At 37.2% G+C, this 18,858-nt stretch overlaps 5 protein-coding genes across 6 annotated transcripts in view; 2 read left to right on the forward strand and 3 right to left on the reverse strand.

The window, feature by feature from the left end:
- LOC111493714 (probable anion transporter 6, chloroplastic) overlaps positions 1 to 2,398 on the forward strand; it is a 6,741-nt gene extending 4,343 nt beyond the window's left edge. The window contains exons 6-15 of one of the 2 annotated variants that reach the window (XM_023143531.1): positions 394 to 474; positions 707 to 765; positions 846 to 931; positions 1,019 to 1,134; positions 1,231 to 1,267; positions 1,339 to 1,434; positions 1,517 to 1,658; positions 1,732 to 1,784; positions 1,881 to 1,967; positions 2,065 to 2,398. In XM_023143531.1, coding sequence (XP_022999299.1) covers positions 394 to 474; positions 707 to 765; positions 846 to 931; positions 1,019 to 1,134; positions 1,231 to 1,267; positions 1,339 to 1,434; positions 1,517 to 1,658; positions 1,732 to 1,784; positions 1,881 to 1,967; positions 2,065 to 2,166 — 859 coding nt within the window. In that variant the 3' untranslated portion in view covers positions 2,167 to 2,398. The remainder of the gene's footprint in view (positions 1 to 393; positions 475 to 706; positions 766 to 845; positions 932 to 1,018; positions 1,135 to 1,230; positions 1,268 to 1,338; positions 1,435 to 1,516; positions 1,659 to 1,731; positions 1,785 to 1,880; positions 1,968 to 2,064) is intronic. The other variant, XM_023143532.1, reaches the window with a different exon arrangement.
- Positions 2,351 to 6,572, reverse strand: LOC111493713 (heparanase-like protein 3). Its single transcript, XM_023143530.1, has 9 exons — positions 6,169 to 6,572; positions 5,889 to 5,925; positions 5,061 to 5,244; positions 4,829 to 4,977; positions 3,910 to 4,140; positions 3,642 to 3,831; positions 3,430 to 3,555; positions 3,217 to 3,316; positions 2,351 to 2,820 (listed from the first exon to the last, which is right to left on the reverse strand). Exons 1-9 carry the CDS (start codon positions 6,412 to 6,414, stop codon positions 2,437 to 2,439), a joined length of 1,647 nt encoding a protein of 548 aa, XP_022999298.1. The 5' UTR covers positions 6,415 to 6,572; the 3' UTR covers positions 2,351 to 2,436.
- Positions 6,573 to 8,988: 2,416 nt separating this feature from the next.
- Positions 8,989 to 11,584, reverse strand: LOC111493719 (prostatic spermine-binding protein-like). Its single transcript, XM_023143536.1, has 3 exons — positions 11,269 to 11,584; positions 9,639 to 9,697; positions 8,989 to 9,551 (listed from the first exon to the last, which is right to left on the reverse strand). Exons 1-3 carry the CDS (start codon positions 11,386 to 11,388, stop codon positions 9,206 to 9,208), a joined length of 525 nt encoding a protein of 174 aa, XP_022999304.1. The 5' UTR covers positions 11,389 to 11,584; the 3' UTR covers positions 8,989 to 9,205.
- A 790-nt stretch (positions 11,585 to 12,374) lies between these two features.
- LOC111493716 (nucleolin-like) lies at positions 12,375 to 14,676 on the reverse strand. Its single transcript, XM_023143534.1, has 3 exons — positions 14,359 to 14,676; positions 13,186 to 13,244; positions 12,375 to 13,100 (listed from the first exon to the last, which is right to left on the reverse strand). The coding sequence occupies exons 1-3, from the start codon at positions 14,482 to 14,484 to the stop codon at positions 12,581 to 12,583; spliced, it is 705 nt and encodes a 234-aa protein (XP_022999302.1). The 5' UTR covers positions 14,485 to 14,676; the 3' UTR covers positions 12,375 to 12,580.
- A 1,449-nt stretch (positions 14,677 to 16,125) lies between these two features.
- Positions 16,126 to 18,858, forward strand: part of LOC111493712 (protein S-acyltransferase 24) — a 7,094-nt gene continuing 4,361 nt past the window's right edge. Inside the window, exons 1-5 of the mRNA XM_023143529.1 lie at positions 16,126 to 16,647; positions 17,171 to 17,311; positions 17,873 to 17,985; positions 18,331 to 18,410; positions 18,537 to 18,700. Coding sequence (XP_022999297.1) covers positions 16,372 to 16,647; positions 17,171 to 17,311; positions 17,873 to 17,985; positions 18,331 to 18,410; positions 18,537 to 18,700 — 774 coding nt within the window. The 5' untranslated portion in view covers positions 16,126 to 16,371. The remainder of the gene's footprint in view (positions 16,648 to 17,170; positions 17,312 to 17,872; positions 17,986 to 18,330; positions 18,411 to 18,536; positions 18,701 to 18,858) is intronic.

The following is an 18,858-nucleotide window of genomic DNA, read 5'->3' on the forward strand; positions in this document are numbered from 1 at the left end:
GGGGGGGGGGGGGGGGGTGGATTGTGAGATTCCACATTGGTTGGGAGGAGAATGAACTATCCTTAATAATGGTGTGGAAACCTCTTCTAAGTAGACGCGTTTTAAAAACCTCGAGGGGAAGTCCGAAAGGGAAAGTCCAAAAAAGACAATATCTGCTAGCAGTGGGCTTTGGCCGTTACAATAACTCAATCCAAAAAGCTGATATTTAAACCCTAAAAATATTGAAAACGTAGGCTTTAAGAAAAGTGTTTCTCCTCCTGTTAGTTCTTTATACAAAACATTAGGATTTCCGATTTTGGCAGCTGACGTAACTCTGGAATATGGTTGATGAATCTAACTTCTTGGACTACCTTTGTAGTCATATAACTCTAATTTGATTTTTGTTTATTGCAGACTTCTTTTGGCTCCTCCTCTCATCCAAAATTTTGGTTGGGAATCCGTGTTCTACATTTTTGGCTTTCTGGGGATAGCCTGGTAAGTTGTTTCACCGGTTAGTGAAGGATCAAACCATCGATATTTAGCATAGTAATAGGTCCTTATACCGAGCTACGCATGGATTCACTTTTGAAAATGATTTTTAATTGACATAACCTATTCGTTTTAGTTTTGGGCTTGCGGTTCTAATGGGAGAATCACATAGTGTGACGACGAATTTTGGATGAATATGAATTTGAGGCGGTAATGGCTAAAGGTTTTGTGGTTGAAGGTTTGCAGGATTCCAGTTTCTGGATGGACAGCCATCAGTACCCCTTAAATCCTTTCCAGGTTAAACTTCAGACAGGTTGTTTAACCATAATAATAGTGTTGTGTGTAAGCGTTTTTATTTGGTTTTATTGTTTTTATAGCAGATGAATCTGAATCCGAGTCCGGGTACCCGAACAAGAAACTAACAACACCCATCAAACTTCAACAACTTCCCGCTGCACTCAAGGTATCTACGTGTTTTTTATCAACTTATATTTGAGTTTAATTGATCTTCGTTATTTATTTTCAGTCATTTTTTTTATCGAATTGTTAGGAAGTACCGTGGAGGGGGTTTTTCGAGTATCCGCCGGTCTGGGCAATGATATATACTCATTTCTGCGGGAGTTGGGGTCACTACACTTGTCTCTCTTGGCTTCCTACTTATTTTAGGTACCCTCACTTCGTTGTCTCCTCACCGTCTTCCTTGCTTCCTTGCTTTGTGTATTGGAAAACTGAATTTGGATTTTCATCCACGTTCTTATGCAGCGAGGAATTGAACCTTAATTTGACCGAAGCAGCTTGGGTACCTCTCCTCTCAACCGTGTTTTGTATTGATTTGAGTTTCTTACGACTTCTAGAAATCTTTCAATTCAGGTTTCCATCCTCCCGCCCCTGGCTTCAATTTTCGTGACAAGCATTGCATCGCAGTTAGCTGATAACTTGATTTCCAATGGTGTCGATACCACGACAGTATGGCTACGAACTCTAACAGTTTCTTGTCAAGAAGCATTCTGTTCATAATTTGTTTGATCCTCTTCTGTTTTCGATGTAGGTAAGAAAGATTTGCCAAACAATCGCCTTTGTGTCCCCAGCAGTTTGCATGACTTTGTCCTCTGTTGATATAGGCTTGCCACCTTGGGAGGTAGTAGCCATTCTAACCAGTGGCTTGGCCCTCTCTAGTTTTGCATTATCTGGTACGATCTACATTCGAAGTTATTGGATCGTTTCCTATTGGCCATTAAGTACTAAGATAATTATCGTCTGCAGGACTCTACTGTACTCATCAAGATATGTCACCGGAATATGCAAGTGTCCTTTTGGTATGTGTAAGCTCTATAATATCCCGATCCATATTAATATTCCGAATAGTTCATGCGGTCAATCTTAGCAAGCCTCACCTTAAAAACACTCCTCAGGGCATTACGAATACCGTTGGAGCGATACCCGGGATTGTAGGAGTTGCACTCACTGGCTTTCTTCTCGATTCTACTCATTCTTGGAGTGTAAGTTGGCAACTTCTCGTCTTTACCACTTGTATATTCCGTTCATATCCTCCGACTTCTTTCGCATCTTCAAAATTTTCCGTTTGTTTATGTGTAGATCTCATTGTTTGCCCCATCGATCTTCTTCTACTTGACCGGGACAATTGTTTGGTTGGTCTTTGCCAGCAGTAAACCTAAAACCTTTTCAAAGAACGAGTAGTATTACATTACATGAATTTTCCGAGAAGAACGCCATTACGAGCCATTGACTGCATTCCATCATCAGGTTCTTCAGTTGTATACCCATAGTGAATACTTGTATATTCCCCATAAATATGCATTTTATTGATCATGTAGAGATTTTGTTTCTCATTGATACTCAGTAATCCTGCTAAAGCTGCAAATGTTCTGTAAAATGTGTATCTTCTGATTCAAAGATTTTTATTAGAATTGTTCTCTGATTAGAAAATCACCAATCTGGAACTGATTTTCAGTTCCATACATTGCCACAAGCAGGAAGAACAATATTCGGTATGTGAACGAACACGATCGAAAAGGGTGCCACCATTATTGGTTCAGATGAATTCACTTGCTTAGGCTGCAATGAAGGTATGTTCCCTGATGAATTTACAGACAAAATCTTTCCATTTAGCAACACTGTTTGACTATGCAGGTTCCCATCCTTGGCTGTTATATGATATTCCTCTCTGAAGGCTTCGCCTTCACGACCATAAGGTCGAGATGTCCGAACAACCTTTTGCTTATTCTTATAGGATCTATGTTTATAGTGTAACCCGCTCGTTCTGTTGAATGCAAACTTAGCATGAACTGTGGTGTTTCCATCTAGGTTGAGCAATAGTAATGTGATTCCTTTCTGTAAGATTGAGAGTTAGAATCCGAGTTGAAAAACTGGTGGCATTTCTTTGTTCTCGAGTTTTAGTTTTTAGTTATTTATTTTATAGACGAAAACGAGCAATGGGCAGAAAAACCAAATGTTTATAGAAAGGTTACCATAACAGATATTGTCATTTTTTGGCCTTTTCTTTCGGGCTTCCCCTCAAAGTTTGTAGAGCGCTTCTGCTTGGGAGAGGTTTCTATACTCTTATAAGGAATGTTTCGTTTTCCTCTCCAACTGAGGTGGGATTTCACAATCCACCCCCTTAGAGATGTATTTTAAAAACCTTGAGGGAAAGCCTGAAAGGTTAAGCTCAAAGAGGATAATATTTGCTAGCGGGTGGTTTGAGCTGTTATAGTATGTACTACTACTTACCGATTGCTTAGAACAATGTGCGTAGGCTCGTATTTTCTTTGTCCCATTAAAGCTCGTGGACAGAACATTTCTTCCCATCAAGCGATGCCATAGGAGTGCACTGAAATGAAAACAGAGAAAAGAAACAAGCAAGCTGATTGTTAGATAATTGTCTAATAGCATCCGTGAAGAAGTGAAGAATTTAAGGTTAGAAATATTTTCCTAGTCGTTCACCTGTAATAATCTGGATTCGGTTCAAAGGTTGTCGTGTTCAGTAAACCATAGTTTCCACCAATCAACGTCTGCCTGCAGTATGTTTTCGTATCAAAAGTGGCTGCCATACCGAGCTGGTCCAAGTACCTGAATAAGACACACATAAAAAAGTGCTATTTATTATGAAGGTCTTAAAAGAGCCATGCATTCCTGTTTTTCGGAGCCTAGATTACCAGAAACTCGAGACGAATGCATTAGAGACCAGATTATGGCCACTGCTGTAAGCCCCTCCTGCTTCCCCAACCCATGCTTTAGCTGAACTTTGCGAGTTTCTAAGAACCTCATGAAGCTTGTAAAACGTATCGACCATGCCATTGAGATAGGACGGGTTAAGAATCCTTTCGACAAGATGGTTGTCAACTCCTGTTAATAAGAAAAAGCTCCAGTGTTAACCCACTTTTTGAAACTTCATAAAGGTCTTATTTGGCCAGTGGATGATACCTGCTCCTAGATTGTATATATGGTGTGTGACAGCATCCAGTGTTGGGGTAGTTTTATCAACGAATTCTTTGAACCAATTTTCGTCAAAGAATCCTCCAGGTGCTATGGTTAACGGCTTAGTTTGGACACCGTTGTAGATGCTTTGGACCATCTTCTGAAAAACAATTGTATCAGAAGCATACTGTTCTGCTGAAATTCTTGTTCCAACTCCACTCCCACACAATTCATTCCCTGAGCATAAGAAAATGGAAATCAACCATAAATTAGAACAGAAGAATCCTTATCCATTGTCAAATACGAGTCGTTTGGGATGAACCAGGAGATCCCACATAGGTTGGAGAGGAGAGCGAAACATTCTTTATAAAGGTGTGGAAATCTCTCCCTAGTAGACGCATTTTAAAAACCTTGAGAGAAAGTCTGAAAGGGAAAGTTTAAAGAGGACAATATCTGCTAGTGGTGGGTTTGGACCGTTGCAAATAGTATCATAGCCAGAGACTGGGTAATGTACCAGCGAGGAGAATGAGTCCTATAGGGGGTGGACATGAGGCGGTGTGCCAACAAGGACGCTGTGTCTTGAAGGTGGTGGATTGGGGGGTCCCACATCGATTGGAAAAGGGAATGAGTGCCAACGAGGACGCTAGACTCTGAGGGGAGTGGATTGTGAGATCCCACATCGGTTAGGAAGGAGAATGAAACATTCTTTATAAATGTGTGGAAACCTCTCCCTAACAGACTCGTTTTAAAACCGTGAGGCTGACGATGATATGTAACGGGCAAAAGCGGACAATATCTGTTAGCTGTTACATGAGCGGTTTTAAATTCTCTGTCTTTGCTTAGTTAAATCGGTTATGAATTGTTTTAACCGAACCATAATATGCTTTCGCTGTAAAACGTCAAGAATACTAGTAGCAGTTCTTACCAAACTCCCAACCATGGATTGTGTAGTTCTTTTTGACAGTATAACGTATGAACGATTCAGCGTTCGTGTAGTTCCAAGCTCCTACAGCGGACCCATCTGATGCAAACTTTCGTCCATTGAGAGCGTTTAATCCAAAGATAATCTTAGCTCTGAATAGGATTACACAACTTTAGCATTCAACATTTGAGAAATGTAACTTAGTAACAGCAAAATGGGATGAGATTTTGATTACCCTCCTTTCTTGAAGAAGTCATTTAGTTTATCCCATCTGTCAAGGGGTAAGCAGCCTTGAGTGAAGCCAAACAACTCTTTGGTGTTTCTTTTAAAAGAAATGCATGGCTGCTTGTGATCTTCAGTATCATATATGAGCTTATCTTGCAAAGTGCCACCCAATCTTAGCTTTAGGGGATTAAATTCTGCATCATTCATGAAAAAAGGTATTAGTTTTAATGTTTGCAGAGAATAAAGTTTGTATTGGTTGAGATTTGAAGGTACTTAAGGCCACCGCTAGTATATATTGTCCTCTTTAAGCTTTCTCTTTCGGGGTTTTCCCTCAAAGTTTTTAAAATGTGTTTGCAAAGGAGAGGTTTTCACTCTTATAAAGGATGATACGTTCTCTTCCCCAACCGATGTGGGTTCTCACAATCCACCCCCTTCGGAGCTCGGCGTCCTTGCTAGTACACTGCCTCATGTCCACCCCCTTCAAGGCTTAGCTTCCTCACCCCCCTTTAGGGTCTAGAGTCCTTGTAGCACTCGTTCCCTTCTGTAATCAATGTGGGACCCCTCAATCCACCTCTTTTCAATTTCGAAGGGGGTGGACATGACATGAGGTGGTGTGTTAGCAAGAATGCTGGGTCCTGGGGGAGTGGATTGTGAGATCTCACATCGGTTGGGGGAGAACGAAACATCTTTTATAAGGGTATGAAAATCTCTTCCTACCAGACGCGTTTTAAAAACCTTGAAAAGTCTTAAAGGGGAAAGTCTAAAAAGAACAATATCTACTAGCGATAGACTCAAGGTATTGTAACGAGTCAAACAGGTGAGCTAAAGGAATTCAAACCTTTGATTGCATTTAATAGAATGTTGCTGCCCAGGTCCTGCCAGTTGGAAGAACAATAAGAATAAGTTTATGAACACTACGAGCATTTAGCTAAAGCAACTGACATGCTTTCGCTGTTCCTTAGCGATAAACACAAAAACCCATAAAGGAAGATTAAAGAAGAAGATCAAATAACAAAACCCAGATGCCAAAATTTACGTACGATAAAAACATATCAAATGATGTTCATCGCCATAAATGAGTATCGAAATCATCAGAAATCTGGAAGGAGAAAGAGTACCAGATTAAGCAGAGAAGCTTGGCCCCAACTACACGTTCCATAATCACATTTCTCCAGAGGCCACCAATCGAGCGTAGCGCAAACGAAATCTTCATCGATACCTCCAATGGCAGATTTGCCATCAATCAAAACCATCCCGCTCAGAAACCCATCTCCTTCCTCGCCCTTGGAATTCACAGAACCAGAACAGCTAAAGAAGAAACAGACCCAAAAACAAAACCCCAGAACCCAAAAACGAAAATCCATTTCCACAAACTTCCTCTAATGGCGAAAGATCAAAGGATAAAGGAAACCATGAAAGGAAGAACAGAATATACAGTGATGAAAGAACACTGTAATAGATACTATACAATACCAATCTTGGAAACTAAGAAATGAAGAATTGTGGGTTTGAATTTGTTAAATGAATAGACCATTTAACAATTTCCATGTCGGATTTGTATCGATGAAATGGCATAAAAGGAACCCTTTCCTCGTTTGGAAGTAGGCTCCACTAGATAGTTCGTAGTTTTACACGGTAAGATGTAAAGATTGACATTTTCAAACATGAAAATTTTCGAGTACATGCTAAATAGTTAATAAAAGGCATTCTAAGGTTCGAGGTAGGAAAAAGATCTCGTATGGGCACACGGGTTTTCGAATTTACATCTCACGATTATCGAGAGACGACCATATTATGATAGCTATCGAGTTTCGTGAAGGAATTTGAAATTGGTTGCTAAGTGGACCCTTATTGATTGGCTCTTTCCCTATTTTGTTGATGGAGGAATTGGGAAGAATGCTTAAGAAATAGGCATTTTCTAAGGGAAGGATTTTGCAGCTGTTATCACCCAATTTGGCAGTGATTTGGGAAGCTGGCTTTTGTTCTCTTTCTCTCCTTCCAAATTTCTAACTCCCAAAATTTGAACTAATCCCGATAGTAATTTTAATACAAGAATTCATTTCTCGATGTTTTGTTGAGTCAGTTTTACGTAAGTTCAACGTTTTTAGATAGAATGATTTTTATTTAGTTAGGTGTAACAATTTACCGACTTCGAAATACAGATTTGGCACCTAATTGCCTCAACATTCCCCGGTCAGATTATCTACTCCTCGCTTCTAGAGTGAAGACTGTCCCTACAACACTTGTTCTTCCAGCATGTTTTGTCTCACTCACATGCATCCCGGGAAATTCTTCCCTCAGATCGAAGACAATTGTTCATATTCCCTATCTCCATCCTCGTCCCTCATAGACAAAACTACCCTCTAACTATATGCATGCATATACATATGTTAGCAACCATTCATATACCTCTTCGAGTTTTTTTTTATCCTTCAAATAAATGATATTGTCAAAGTAAGCCACAGCAACAAAAAAAAAAAAAAAAAAAAAAAAAAAAAAAAAAAAAAAAAAAAAAAGAGGGGTAGAAAGGCATAGGGAAAAGCCTTATATTGTGTTGGGTGATTCAAAATGGAAGTAAAGAGAGTGACAAAAACAAGACAAAGAATCAGACAGAATCCGAGGAATTTTTATGCTTTTTTACTCAGCTTTGACCATGTTTGAGCCCACCTCTCTCTCTCTCTCTCTCTCTCTCATTTTACACTCCCACTTCAACTTCAGTACTCTTTGCATGGTTTTGAGTGGAATTTAATTTGTTGCCTTTTTCTTTTTTTGGTCAATTTTCTTATAATTTCATAATCATTCATTTCTCTCCTTCTTTTCACCTCATACTTCATAAATCTTCTAATAAACTTCTAACAGATCATCATCAATAATGGGTAAACCTTCCAATTTTGAAATTTAAAAAACGAAAGTTTAGTACGAGTATTTTTTCAAAATTCACGCTAATTGTTGAAAACTAGAAAAAAAAATATGCTTCCATGAAGACTCATACGAAAAAAATACNTGCTATCGTCGCTGCCGCCACCTTCTCTCTCTCCTCCATCACCTTTGTCGCATCAAACATCCCAGCTCCGAACACCAGCGGCTCGGTATTTCTCTCGACTTCTCAAATCTCATATTAGTCGCGTAGTAATCGGAAACAGTAAGAGATTAGTCCGATTCTATAATGGCGGTGATCGTTGTTTCTCTCTGAAGTCCAAAACTTGAGAGAATAAACGTATATATACACCTATAATATAAAATAAGGGTTGATCGGTAGATTTTGAGAAGAATTAAAATAATGAAATAATAATTATAAAAAATAGAAGAATAAAAAAGTGGAATTTGTCGATTGCAAAATAATCCGTAAACTATAGATATTTTTACCACTCTTTTGAATTTTTTCTCCTATAAAATTCTTTAAACAAGTGTCAGCTCTAATTAGTTCGAAGTCGCTCTAATTAGACTTTTGAACTTTAAGATTTTTATAAATGAACTTCATTCTTTAAAATTGATGTCCAAATGATTAGCTTGATGTCCGGGAAACTTAATTTTTTTAATGGTTAATAATTTTAAAAAAATAAATTTTGTACTATTATAGCTCGAGGATAGTCTTGTTTTATAATATTTAAAAACTTATTTAGCCTAGTGATTCTTAAAAGATTAGAATGTTAGATGAAAGTTGCACGAGGGTTAATTTAGAGAATGATTATGAATTTATAACCAATAAATACTATTTCCATTGGAGTAAAGTAAGTCAATAGAATCATCAAATGCAGAACAAAATTATTTTGAGTCTCAAAGTGGACAATATCATACCATTGTAGAGAGTCGTGTCTATCTAACATAGAATACGGTATTGATCCTAATTTTTGGATGGAAAGTACCAAAATAATAAATTATGAATTAGAGAGATTAAACTTATATTTTTGAAAGGAAATATTTGGCCCAAATCACAATTTTGCTATATCAATGGAAATTTGAACATAAAGAGTACTAACTAGTTTGCCAAAAGAAATGTTATATATAACATGGATCCATAACATCACAAACATAAGCTGAGCAGTTCATTACCAATAAGGCCAACAATGTTTCTACCCCTAAACCAAAGGCTTACACTAGCTAAACTTCCCTCGCTGCTTGAAACTCGACGACGTGGAGGGCCAATCAATATTCTCACTTCCTCTTCTTAGCTGGTGGCTGAGGTGTTTCCTCCTCCTCGTCTTCCTCCTCCTCGTCTTCCTCCTCCTCCTCATCGTCGTCCTCATCCTCTCCATTGTCGTCGTCCTCATCATCATCTTCCTCATCTCCTCCAGCTCTTCCATCACCATTTGCTTCAGGATCATCCTCTGGATCACCATCATCCCCTTCTTCACCTCCGGAAAAATCTTCGTCGTCGTCGTCGTCATCCTGATCATTTGCATCATCGTCATCGTCGTCATCTTCATCATCCTCCGTTTCACTGCCATCTTTGTTTTCCTGATTGGGGCGTTGCTTTTTGTGAAGTTCAGAGAAAGGAAACCTAGGAGAAGAGAGAAGACCAGTAATCTTAGAACCAACCTAAAAAATATTAAAGTAAAAACATATGAATGACATGAAATTTTATTACCTTTCCTCAATTGCAGCCAATCCTGGTGTGGCATTGGCATTATTTAACAGAGCACCTGTCTGAAGAAAACACAATCATGTTGGAAAGTGAATCATTAAAGTCTCAAGATCATGTTCTGTGTTGGAATTGTCTCAAACAAGATTAGAAAATTGCATTCTAGATGATAAATTTCAAGAGCAAGCATTAGAAAGAAAAAACAAGACATCCAGCTATGTCTTGTCTAGAACAACTAATCAGAAAATGAAGAAAACTTCCAGAAATGTCTCGTTAAGCAGTATTTTAAGGAGAGTTAAAACAGGAGAATACCCACAGGCCACAAGAAACTGGAAAACATGAGTTGATTTAGACAACGATTCTGATTCCAAGTGCCAAACAGCAAAACACCCAAAAAAAAAAAAAAAAAAAAAAACTAGAAAGCATGAGAGGATTAGCCCAGAAATTCTAAGAAATTGAAAATGAACTTCCAACCACAACAAACAATCACCACAAGGGACAGCTGAATCTTGATCGACAAAAACCACATGAAATGAATAGAAACATCATTTAAGCATGCCCCAAGGAAAATTAAATTTGACTAGAGTATGAGATCCCACGTTGGAGAAAGGAACGAAGCATTTCTTATAAAGATGTGAAAACCTCTCCTTAATAGACGCATTTTAAAACCGTGAGGCTGACGACTAACGAGCCAAAGCGAACAATATTTGCTAGCGGTGGACTTGGACTATTGCAAATAGTATTAGAGCCATACACCGAGCGGTGCCAGCGAAGATGCTGCCCTCAAGTGGGGTGGATTGTGAGATCCCATGTCGGTTGGAGAGGGTAACGAAGCATTCCTTAAGGGTGTGGAAACCTTTCCCTAGCAGACGCGTTTTAAAACCATGAAGTTAATGGTTAACAGGTCAAAGTGAATATCTGCTAGCGGTAGACTTGAGCTATTACCATAATTTATTCTGTAACATAACCCCATCAACATGGACCAGATAAATATAGCTACCAAAAACATCAATTTCTCATATCAAACATTCTATCCCAAAATGAAGTAGGATATCCAAGATTCAACAAATGTGGGGCAGAAAAGCTAAAGGATTTGCACAAGAATATCATGTTTAATCTAAATACAGAATGGCAAAATCCTGACAAAGACGGCTTGTTCTTGGTCACAATGAGAGAAAAAAGCCAACAAGATGGGCGAAAAATTGCCTTCCATTCACATTTATCACTACAGCAAACACTTGCACTTAAAAGATAGGTCAATTCTCAATAGTTTCAGCTAAAATTTCACGAATAAAGCACCCAAAAAAGAGTAATGACAGAGAAACCGGGTTGTTCTTCAAGCAAGTATTTAACCAGAAAAGAAAACAAACGAGTAAGGGTACGACTCCAAATAACAAACGCAAAAGTTCATAAGCTACAAAAGTAAGTCAAAGAATCCGCAAAGAGCAAAGAAATTTAAGCTTCAGGAAGTAAGAACGGAAAAAAATTCAGAAGCTATAAAGAACTAAAGAACACAAGAAGTAAAAATAAAGTAAGGGAAAATTAAGCTTCAAGAAGTAAGAACGATGACTAAAATGAGTAAAATCCGTGACAAAACGAAACCCCATTAAAGAGTAAGGTCAAAATGAGGGGTTACCGCCGCAAGAAGGCAAGCGAGGGAGTTTGCAGTGACAAAAACAGTCTCCATCACCATGGCTTCCAAAACAGAAGACACCCACATGGTTCTTTCCATGAAGCCGACACCCTCCAACTCCATTGCCGCAAAAACGAGCTCAAAAGTGAACAGAAATGGACAAAAGCAAGAAAAGGAGAGAGAAGAAGAAGAAGGAAGGTCGCAGAGAGAGAGAGAGATGGGCCTAGCAGTGAATGCAGATAGAAAGAGGGGGAAGAAATGTGAATAGATTTCCTGAGATTGGGAGAAAAGTTGGGTTTAGTCCAGTTAGGGTAAACCCTAGGGTTTTGTTTGCAACTGCAAAAACAAATATAAATAACTTAAAATTTATAAATTTATTACATATAAAATTTAAATTTCGGAGGATATAAAATTTAAATATATCTAACAAATCTATTAATTTCTTTTAGAAGAACATAAAATTAAAAAATTTGAAATAAGAACAAAGAAATATAAACCTTAATTGTCAAATTTTACTTGAAAGAGAATAAAACATCTCTTATATATAAGGAAATGAAAACGTCTATTTAGTAGACACATTTTAAAACCGTAGGCACGTTTTAAAACCATGAGACTAACGACAATACGTAACGAGATAAAGCGGACAATATTTGCTCACAGTGGGCTTGGGATGTTATAAATGATATCAGAGCTAGACACCAAATGGTGTGCTAGCGAGGACGCTGGATCCTCGAGGGAGTGCATTGTAAGATCAATCCACTCTAATTAAACAACGTAATCATTCTAAATATGGTTTAATCCACCCTAATTAAACATCGTAATCATTCTAAATATGGTTAGCTATATATGTATAAGTATAGGTCGCACTCATCCAACAGGTGAGTTGTTACCATTTTTGGAGCTAGTTGATCCAGCAGGTGAGTTGTTACCATCCATTTTTGGAGCTAGTTGATCCGGCAGGTGAGTTGTTACATACTCCTTACCGGATTTCAACTTCCATGTCCCACATACACATACACATACACATACACATACACGAATTATATAATCGGGCAAAGAAAAATTTAGAACACGTTTTTTTGGTTGTTAAACTATTGAAGATTTTGGGATTCTAGAGAGAACAAATTATGATATATAATGTGGATCCACAACATAAATATAGGAAGTTCATTAAGAACAATGTCAATAATCTTGCTACCTCTAAATTTGAAGGCTGACTAGCTAAATTCCCCTCACTAATATAACTTCCCAACTCCTGATACAATGGGGAAGGGCACAACTGATAATGGAAAAAGAAAAGAGCCAATCACCATTCTCACTTCCTTCTCTTGGCTGGTGGTTCGAGTGTTTCCTCGTCATCGTCTTCATCCTCTTCGTCTTCCTCTTCTTCGTCATCATCATCATCCTCATCTCCGTCGTCGTCGTCGTCATCATCGTCATCATCTTCGTCCTCCTCGCCGACTTCTATTCTTCCATTTCCACGTGCTACAGGGCCATCTTCCTGATCAACCTCATCCACTTCGTCAGCCGAGAAATCTTCATCGTCCTCATCCTCATCATCGTCGTCATCGTCTTCATCATTGTCATCTTCTTCTCCATCGTCTTCCTCATCACCCCCTGCCTTTCCATTGCCACTCGCTGCAGGGTCATCCTCTAGATCACCATCGTCCCCTTCTCCGGCCGAGAAATCTTCTACATCTTCCCCACCATCCGGGCCATTTGTATCATCATCATCATCATCAACTTCATCTCCATCTTTATCATCCTCTGACTCACTGCCATCTACATTTTCCTTATCAGGATTGTTCTTTGCGTGAAGTTCTTCAAAAGGAAACCTAAGAGAGAGGTACAAATCAGAAATCTCAGAACTAACTAAGAACAGAAAGTAAAATGATATAAACAATATGAAGCTTTTATTACTTTTTCCCAATTGCAGCGAATCCTGGTGGAGCATTGACATCATTTAACAGAGCTCCTGCCTGAAGAAAACTTAATTATGTTGGAAAATGAATTGAGATCTAAATTTCTTGTTCATTGCATTCAATTACATCACACACTGACTGTGATGGCTCATCAAAGAGTATAATCAGAATATCATAACGCAATCAAATTCCCCAATAGCCTAGAGGAAAAGGAATTCTTTTCAGGTGAGATTTACAGAAACATATATGGAAAATTCTGTGGAATTTGCTGGTCCACCCTACGGTAATAGGTCAATTGATCAATGGATGTGTTACGAAAGAAAAAATTTAAGGATTCCAACATAACTATGTTTGACTTTCATTGATTGCAGAAACAACAAACGAAATTGCCCACAAGCAATCAGAAAGCATGAGTGTTGTTCAAACAACCAATTCTAACATAGAGGAAACTAAATTTGCAACCAAAACCACCAAGCGCCAAGGATATAGCTCAACTTGACAAACAAAAGGCATAAGAGATTAACTAAAATGTATAACTTTTAAAGATGAAAGTACACCCAAAGTCCAAAAGATTGGCCATTCCACACAACAGTAGAGGCGAATTCTGTACTCGACCCATCAACATGGACCTCCAAGAGCTTCAAATTATCATTTCTAACGTAGCAGGCCCCAATAAGCGAGATTTTCCCATTTCAAAAAGTTGGTAAGAAGTTGAAAATATTTTCACAAGGAATATCGAGAACGATATAAGCAGGGAATGGTGAAAGCTTGAAGTAGAAAGCTTCTTCCTCGTCGCAATTTTGAAAATAAGTTGAAACAAAACGTGCAAAGAAGAATTAGCTTCTCATCCACGTTAATCCACTGGAAACCAACCAAACAGTTCTCTCAGTCTCCACACACAAGTCAAGGCTCAAGATTTCCAGTTAAAACTTCACGTCTGTAGCAATTGTAAGTAACGGGCATAAGAAACAAACAGGCAAGCACAACAAAGGCAAATAAGCAGCAAACGCCAAGAAAGTAAAAGAAGGCATAAGAAATGAACAAAGTCAACAAAAAGAAATGCAAAGAGCCACTAAATTCAAGCAAGAACAAGAAAAATCAGGACTAGAAACCAGTAGAATCCATAAAAGAACAAAACCGATCAAAGAACAAAGTGAAAGAAAAGACTCACCGTGGCCAAAAACCAAGCAAGAGAGTTTGCAGCGGTGAGAACAGTCTCCACCGTCAGAGCTTCCAAAACAGAGCGAAACCACAGAGACGTGTCGTCCACGCAGTAGCCCACGCCTTCCAACTCCATCACCGCGAGAAAAAAACAAGCTCAAATTGAAGAGAAGAACGGGAAAACGAAGAGAAATGAAGAGGGTAGTTGCAGAACGAGAGCGGGGCCTGGAAGAAGATGAAGAATGCGAATGGTTTTTTCTGGAAATTGAGAGAAAAAGATGGGTTTAGTGGTCCGGTTAGAGTAAACCCTAGGGTTTGGTCCGATTAGGGCTTTGCCTTTGTTTGCATCTGAAATATAAAATAATAATAAAATAAATAAATAAATAAATAAATAATACCAATAATAAAAGAGACAGATTGTCCTCCAATCAAATTTGTTTGCCTCTATTTTTTTAGGGTTTCTTTTTTAATTCAACTTCTCGGAGTCGGATCTTGATTTGACTCAGACCCGACCCGACCCGTAAAAGTCAAATATTTAATTAAAATTTTAAACTAATAATTTTATCGATTTAAACCATAAATTTTATTAGAATTTTATTTTGAAACCATTAATGTATAAATTGATTAATGCGAATTAAAGGTAATCCCTATAATAAAATGGTTGATTACCGTTTTTTATTGAATTAAAGTGATTTTTCATCTACGTTTATTTTCATTATTTATTAAAAAATAATAAAATTATAATTTTTATTGTTAATATAAAGATAAATAATTATATTTCATTCGAGCTCCTTTGAACGGAATAATAAAATATAATTACAAATTACTAATAAAAAATCTAAATGGATTATCTTGACATATTTGGATATGCATTTATGTTATTCCGACATGTTACTCGAAAAAAATGGAGTTTGTTGACGACGGAGTTGAATTTTTGTTTATAGGTAGAATCGATTCTATCATCTAGATGACAGGTTCACGTGTCGAAATATATTCGTTTTCCATGTCTAAATGGTAACTTTAATGGCTTAATTGAAATTTTTTAATATGCGGGTAAAGTTGTAAATTCAAATCGAGTATAGAATAGATTGAGAATTTAAATATAAAAATAGATAATTAATTTTTTAAAAATAAAATTATCGGTTAACAACGTATATTCAACCAAAATTAAAAAGGTATTTATATAATTTATATCTTAAATTTTTAATGTAATTTCACATTAAGTTACATTCACTAAACATCTTACATTATAAATTAATATGGTTAAAGTACGTTATTATTAATATTTTTTATTTAAAAAAATAATATGATAAATAAGCAAGATTTATTAGAATTTACTATGAAACCTAGTCGTGGTGGTTCGTTGTGTCACAATCAGGTCGTGGAAATGGAGAAGGTGACAAACACTAAACCTCGATTTGGGTCATGGAGTTGAGCAGATCTAGAAAATCCATGACTATGATTCAGTAGTAGACGAGGAGACTTGACTTTGAGTAAAAGATGATGAAGGGTCCCGACATTTTTAAAACAGAACCTCATTATAGTTGGAAAGTTTGAACCCATGATTTAAATTTTTTTAAACCTATTAAATATAATATTTAAAAAACTATATGATTTATTTTTAATTTTTTTTTATTGAGAACTTAAAATTTACCAAATTAATTACACGAATAATACATAAATGATTTAAAAATTTTAATTAACTCTGAAAAATAATAATTAACTGAAACACTAACAAACAATGAAAAAACAAAAAGGAATTAATGGATATTAAATCATTATCCTTTTCCGTTGTAGACGGCTTGGATTCTCTGTCTCTGTCTCTCCTCCGTTACAGCCACCCTTCTCACAGTCAACGCTGACGGACGGCGACGATCAGTCTCCTTTGTCATTCCCGGAAAAACCCTAAATCCTCTTCTATCCAATTCCCATTCTTCAATCTTCAATTCGTTCGAATCCTTCCGATCTTGCAAACCTTAGACCCACCGGATTCATCCCAACCACATTTTGTAATTTTTAAATCATGTCTTCGGAAATTGAGGTCGTCGACGAGGTTCAATCGCGGGATCACGAGCCCTCGCAGACTGCCTCTGGTTCCTCTGCCAAAGGTGATGGCGACGGCGAGGAGAGCTTGAGGAATGATGTCTATACGGCTGCGGCTTATGGCGATTTGGAGAAGCTTCAGAGATTGGTCGAGTGCGATGGTTGCTCTGTTTCTGAGCCCGATGGCCTTGGATACTATGCTCTTCAGTGGGCTGCTCTTAATAATCGCACTGCCGCTGCTCGTTATATTATTGAGGTTCGTTTTTCCAATCTGCGTGTTTTTATCTGTGGGTCGTTTGGAAAATTTGATTTCCTTCCTTCCTGCATTCAGCCCATAGGATTTCTTTTTCGTTTTAATCGTTTTTTTTTTTTTTTTTTTTTTTTTTTTTTTTTTTTTTTTTTTTTTTTTTTTTTTTTTTTTTTTTTTTTTTTTTTTTTTTTTTTTTTTTGTTTTATCTGTTATTTGATGGGCTGTGTGTAATGTAATGGGGGATTAACATGCTTTTTCTCTGGATTCATTTTGTTTAAGTGAGTTCATGAACGGTAGTTTCTGGATCGAATTTGGTGGAAGTATTGGTTTTCTATCTGTTTATTGGTTAATGTGGACTTGTGTTTTATAATCCGTTTCTTCCCTCCAAAACAAAAATATCTGGATGGGCGAGGCAATGCTTGAGCTTTTAAATGATGTCTGTATGCTCAGAACGGAGGCACGAGATTGAAAACATGTATTGTCATTTATATTAGCTGTTTAGTAAGTTTGATATTCTATCATTTTCCAGCATGGAGGTGATGTAAATGCGACGGATCATACTGGGCAAACAGCCTTACATTGGAGTGCTGTTCGTGGAGCCATCCAGGTGGTTGAGGTTTTACTTCAAGAGGGAGCTGTTGTCATTGTTGCTGATATGTATGGCTATCAGGTCGTGTTTATTTCCTTTCTGGCAATTAAATGATTGTTAATTCCTTTAGTATCCTGTTCATGAATTTACATGACCTAGGAAGAAGACAATCATTAATACATGGATAGAAATTCTGAGTTTGTTCTTGAAACTGCCTGCAAAGTTGTATGAGAAATAAGTAGACCTGGATATAATAAGAATTGTGTTCTGCAACATTTGTATCCCCCCAGGTGTCTGATACTGCTATTGACGATTTTGTTACTGTGTCCATAGTCGATTGGTGGTATATGAGAACATATAGGTTATACTTTTTTGTTGAGTGCTCAGATAGGTGGTTAGGATGTCTGTGTTTCATGGTTTATTGAGTCACCTGACACTAATTTCTATTCAGAAACTTATTCCCAAACAATTAACTAGGTGGTGTTTATCTTTTTTTTTGAATCTTAGATTTCTAGCTAATGTTTGAGGCATTCTTTTTCAATTAAAAAAATTTGTTCAACATTAAATTGATAGTCAGTTCAGTAGATCAACTGAAAGTTGCCTTCTAGCATACTAATTGTAACTATATGGGCTTGATTGCAGACAACCCACGTTGCAGCTCAATATGGCCAGACGGCTTTTCTCTATCATATTGTTTCAAAATGGAATGCGGATCCCGATGTTCCTGATAATGATGGGAGAAGCCCTTTACACTGGTACTAGTTTTTTACAATGCTTCAAATTGTGAAAGTGGTAGTTCTATCATCCATATTTATGCATATATGGTTATGAATGTGGTTTTTTTTCTTGGTATTGTGCTATGATCATGGTATCTTACTTTCTATTTGGTTTTATGTTTCTCATCCTCGTTGTCTTGTAATATTATGGGTAATCCCGATTTTGATATGATACTAAACAATTTACACCGTTTTACACACTTGGGACTATTTCCTAACCCAAATCAATGGGTGCTGTACTGAATGTCTTTTGATATATTCTGAACCAATTCTTTTATGATTTATAATCCTTTCTCAGTTGATTCTTTATGTGGATTCTTTTAGGGCTGCATACAAAGGTTTTGCTGATTGTATACGACTTCTCTTGTTTTTGGATGCATATCGGGGACGTCAAGATAAAGAAGGTAATGTGTGGAGGGCTTAAAAAGCTTTACCCAAGGGAAAAAAACATGCCTTCTAGTTTAAAGATAATATGTAAGAAATCTTTTTAGAACAACTGTTTTAAATCAGATGGTTCCTTCTTCTTTCAGGTTGCACTCCTCTCCACTGGGCAGCTATTAGGGGTAATTTAGAGGCATGTACAGTATTAGTGCAAGCTGGAAAGAAAGAGGATTTGATGGTGACTGATAATACTGGCCTTACGCCTGCACAACTTGCTTCCGACAAGAACCACAGACAAGTTGCTTTTTTTCTTGTATGTTGAAACCAAATCAGATTTTTTTTTACGCTTGAATTATTTTTCTTTCTTGTTTTGAAATTTGTAAGTTATTTTGTGTTTTTCATGTGAAGACTTTAGTTTCTCTTTTTTTTTTTTTTTTTTTTTTTTTTTTTTTTTTTTTTTTTTTTTTTTTT

Source organism: Cucurbita maxima, unplaced genomic scaffold, assembly GCF_002738345.1.
Source record: "Cucurbita maxima cultivar Rimu unplaced genomic scaffold, Cmax_1.0 Cma_Scf00019, whole genome shotgun sequence".
Taxonomy (NCBI): domain Eukaryota; kingdom Viridiplantae; phylum Streptophyta; class Magnoliopsida; order Cucurbitales; family Cucurbitaceae; genus Cucurbita; species Cucurbita maxima.

Excerpts from the sequence above, each read along its gene's own strand:
- LOC111493713 (XM_023143530.1), bottom strand. The coding sequence starts at position 6,414 with ATGGATTTTCGTTTTTGGGTTCTGGGGTTTTGTTTTTGGGTCTGTTTC. Across the intron at positions 4,141-4,828 it reads AATCCATGGTTGGGAGTTTG|GGAATGAATTGTGTGGGAGT; the intron begins GTAAGAACTGCT and ends TCTTATGCTCAG. Across the intron at positions 3,317-3,429 it reads CCGAATCCAGATTATTACAG|TGCACTCCTATGGCATCGCT; the intron begins GTGAACGACTAG and ends TTTTCATTTCAG.
- LOC111493719 (XM_023143536.1), bottom strand. The coding sequence starts at position 11,388 with ATGGAGTTGGAGGGTGTCGGCTTCATGGAAAGAACCATGTGGGTGTCT. Across the intron at positions 9,698-11,268 it reads TCGCTTGCCTTCTTGCGGCG|ACAGGTGCTCTGTTAAATAA; the intron begins GTAACCCCTCAT and ends TGTTTTCTTCAG. Across the intron at positions 9,552-9,638 it reads TTGGCTGCAATTGAGGAAAG|GTTTCCTTTCTCTGAACTTC; the intron begins GTAATAAAATTT and ends CTCTTCTCCTAG.
- LOC111493716 (XM_023143534.1), bottom strand. The coding sequence starts at position 14,484 with ATGGAGTTGGAAGGCGTGGGCTACTGCGTGGACGACACGTCTCTGTGG. Across the intron at positions 13,245-14,358 it reads TTGCTTGGTTTTTGGCCACG|GCAGGAGCTCTGTTAAATGA; the intron begins GTGAGTCTTTTC and ends AGTTTTCTTCAG. Across the intron at positions 13,101-13,185 it reads TTCGCTGCAATTGGGAAAAA|GTTTCCTTTTGAAGAACTTC; the intron begins GTAATAAAAGCT and ends CCTCTCTCTTAG.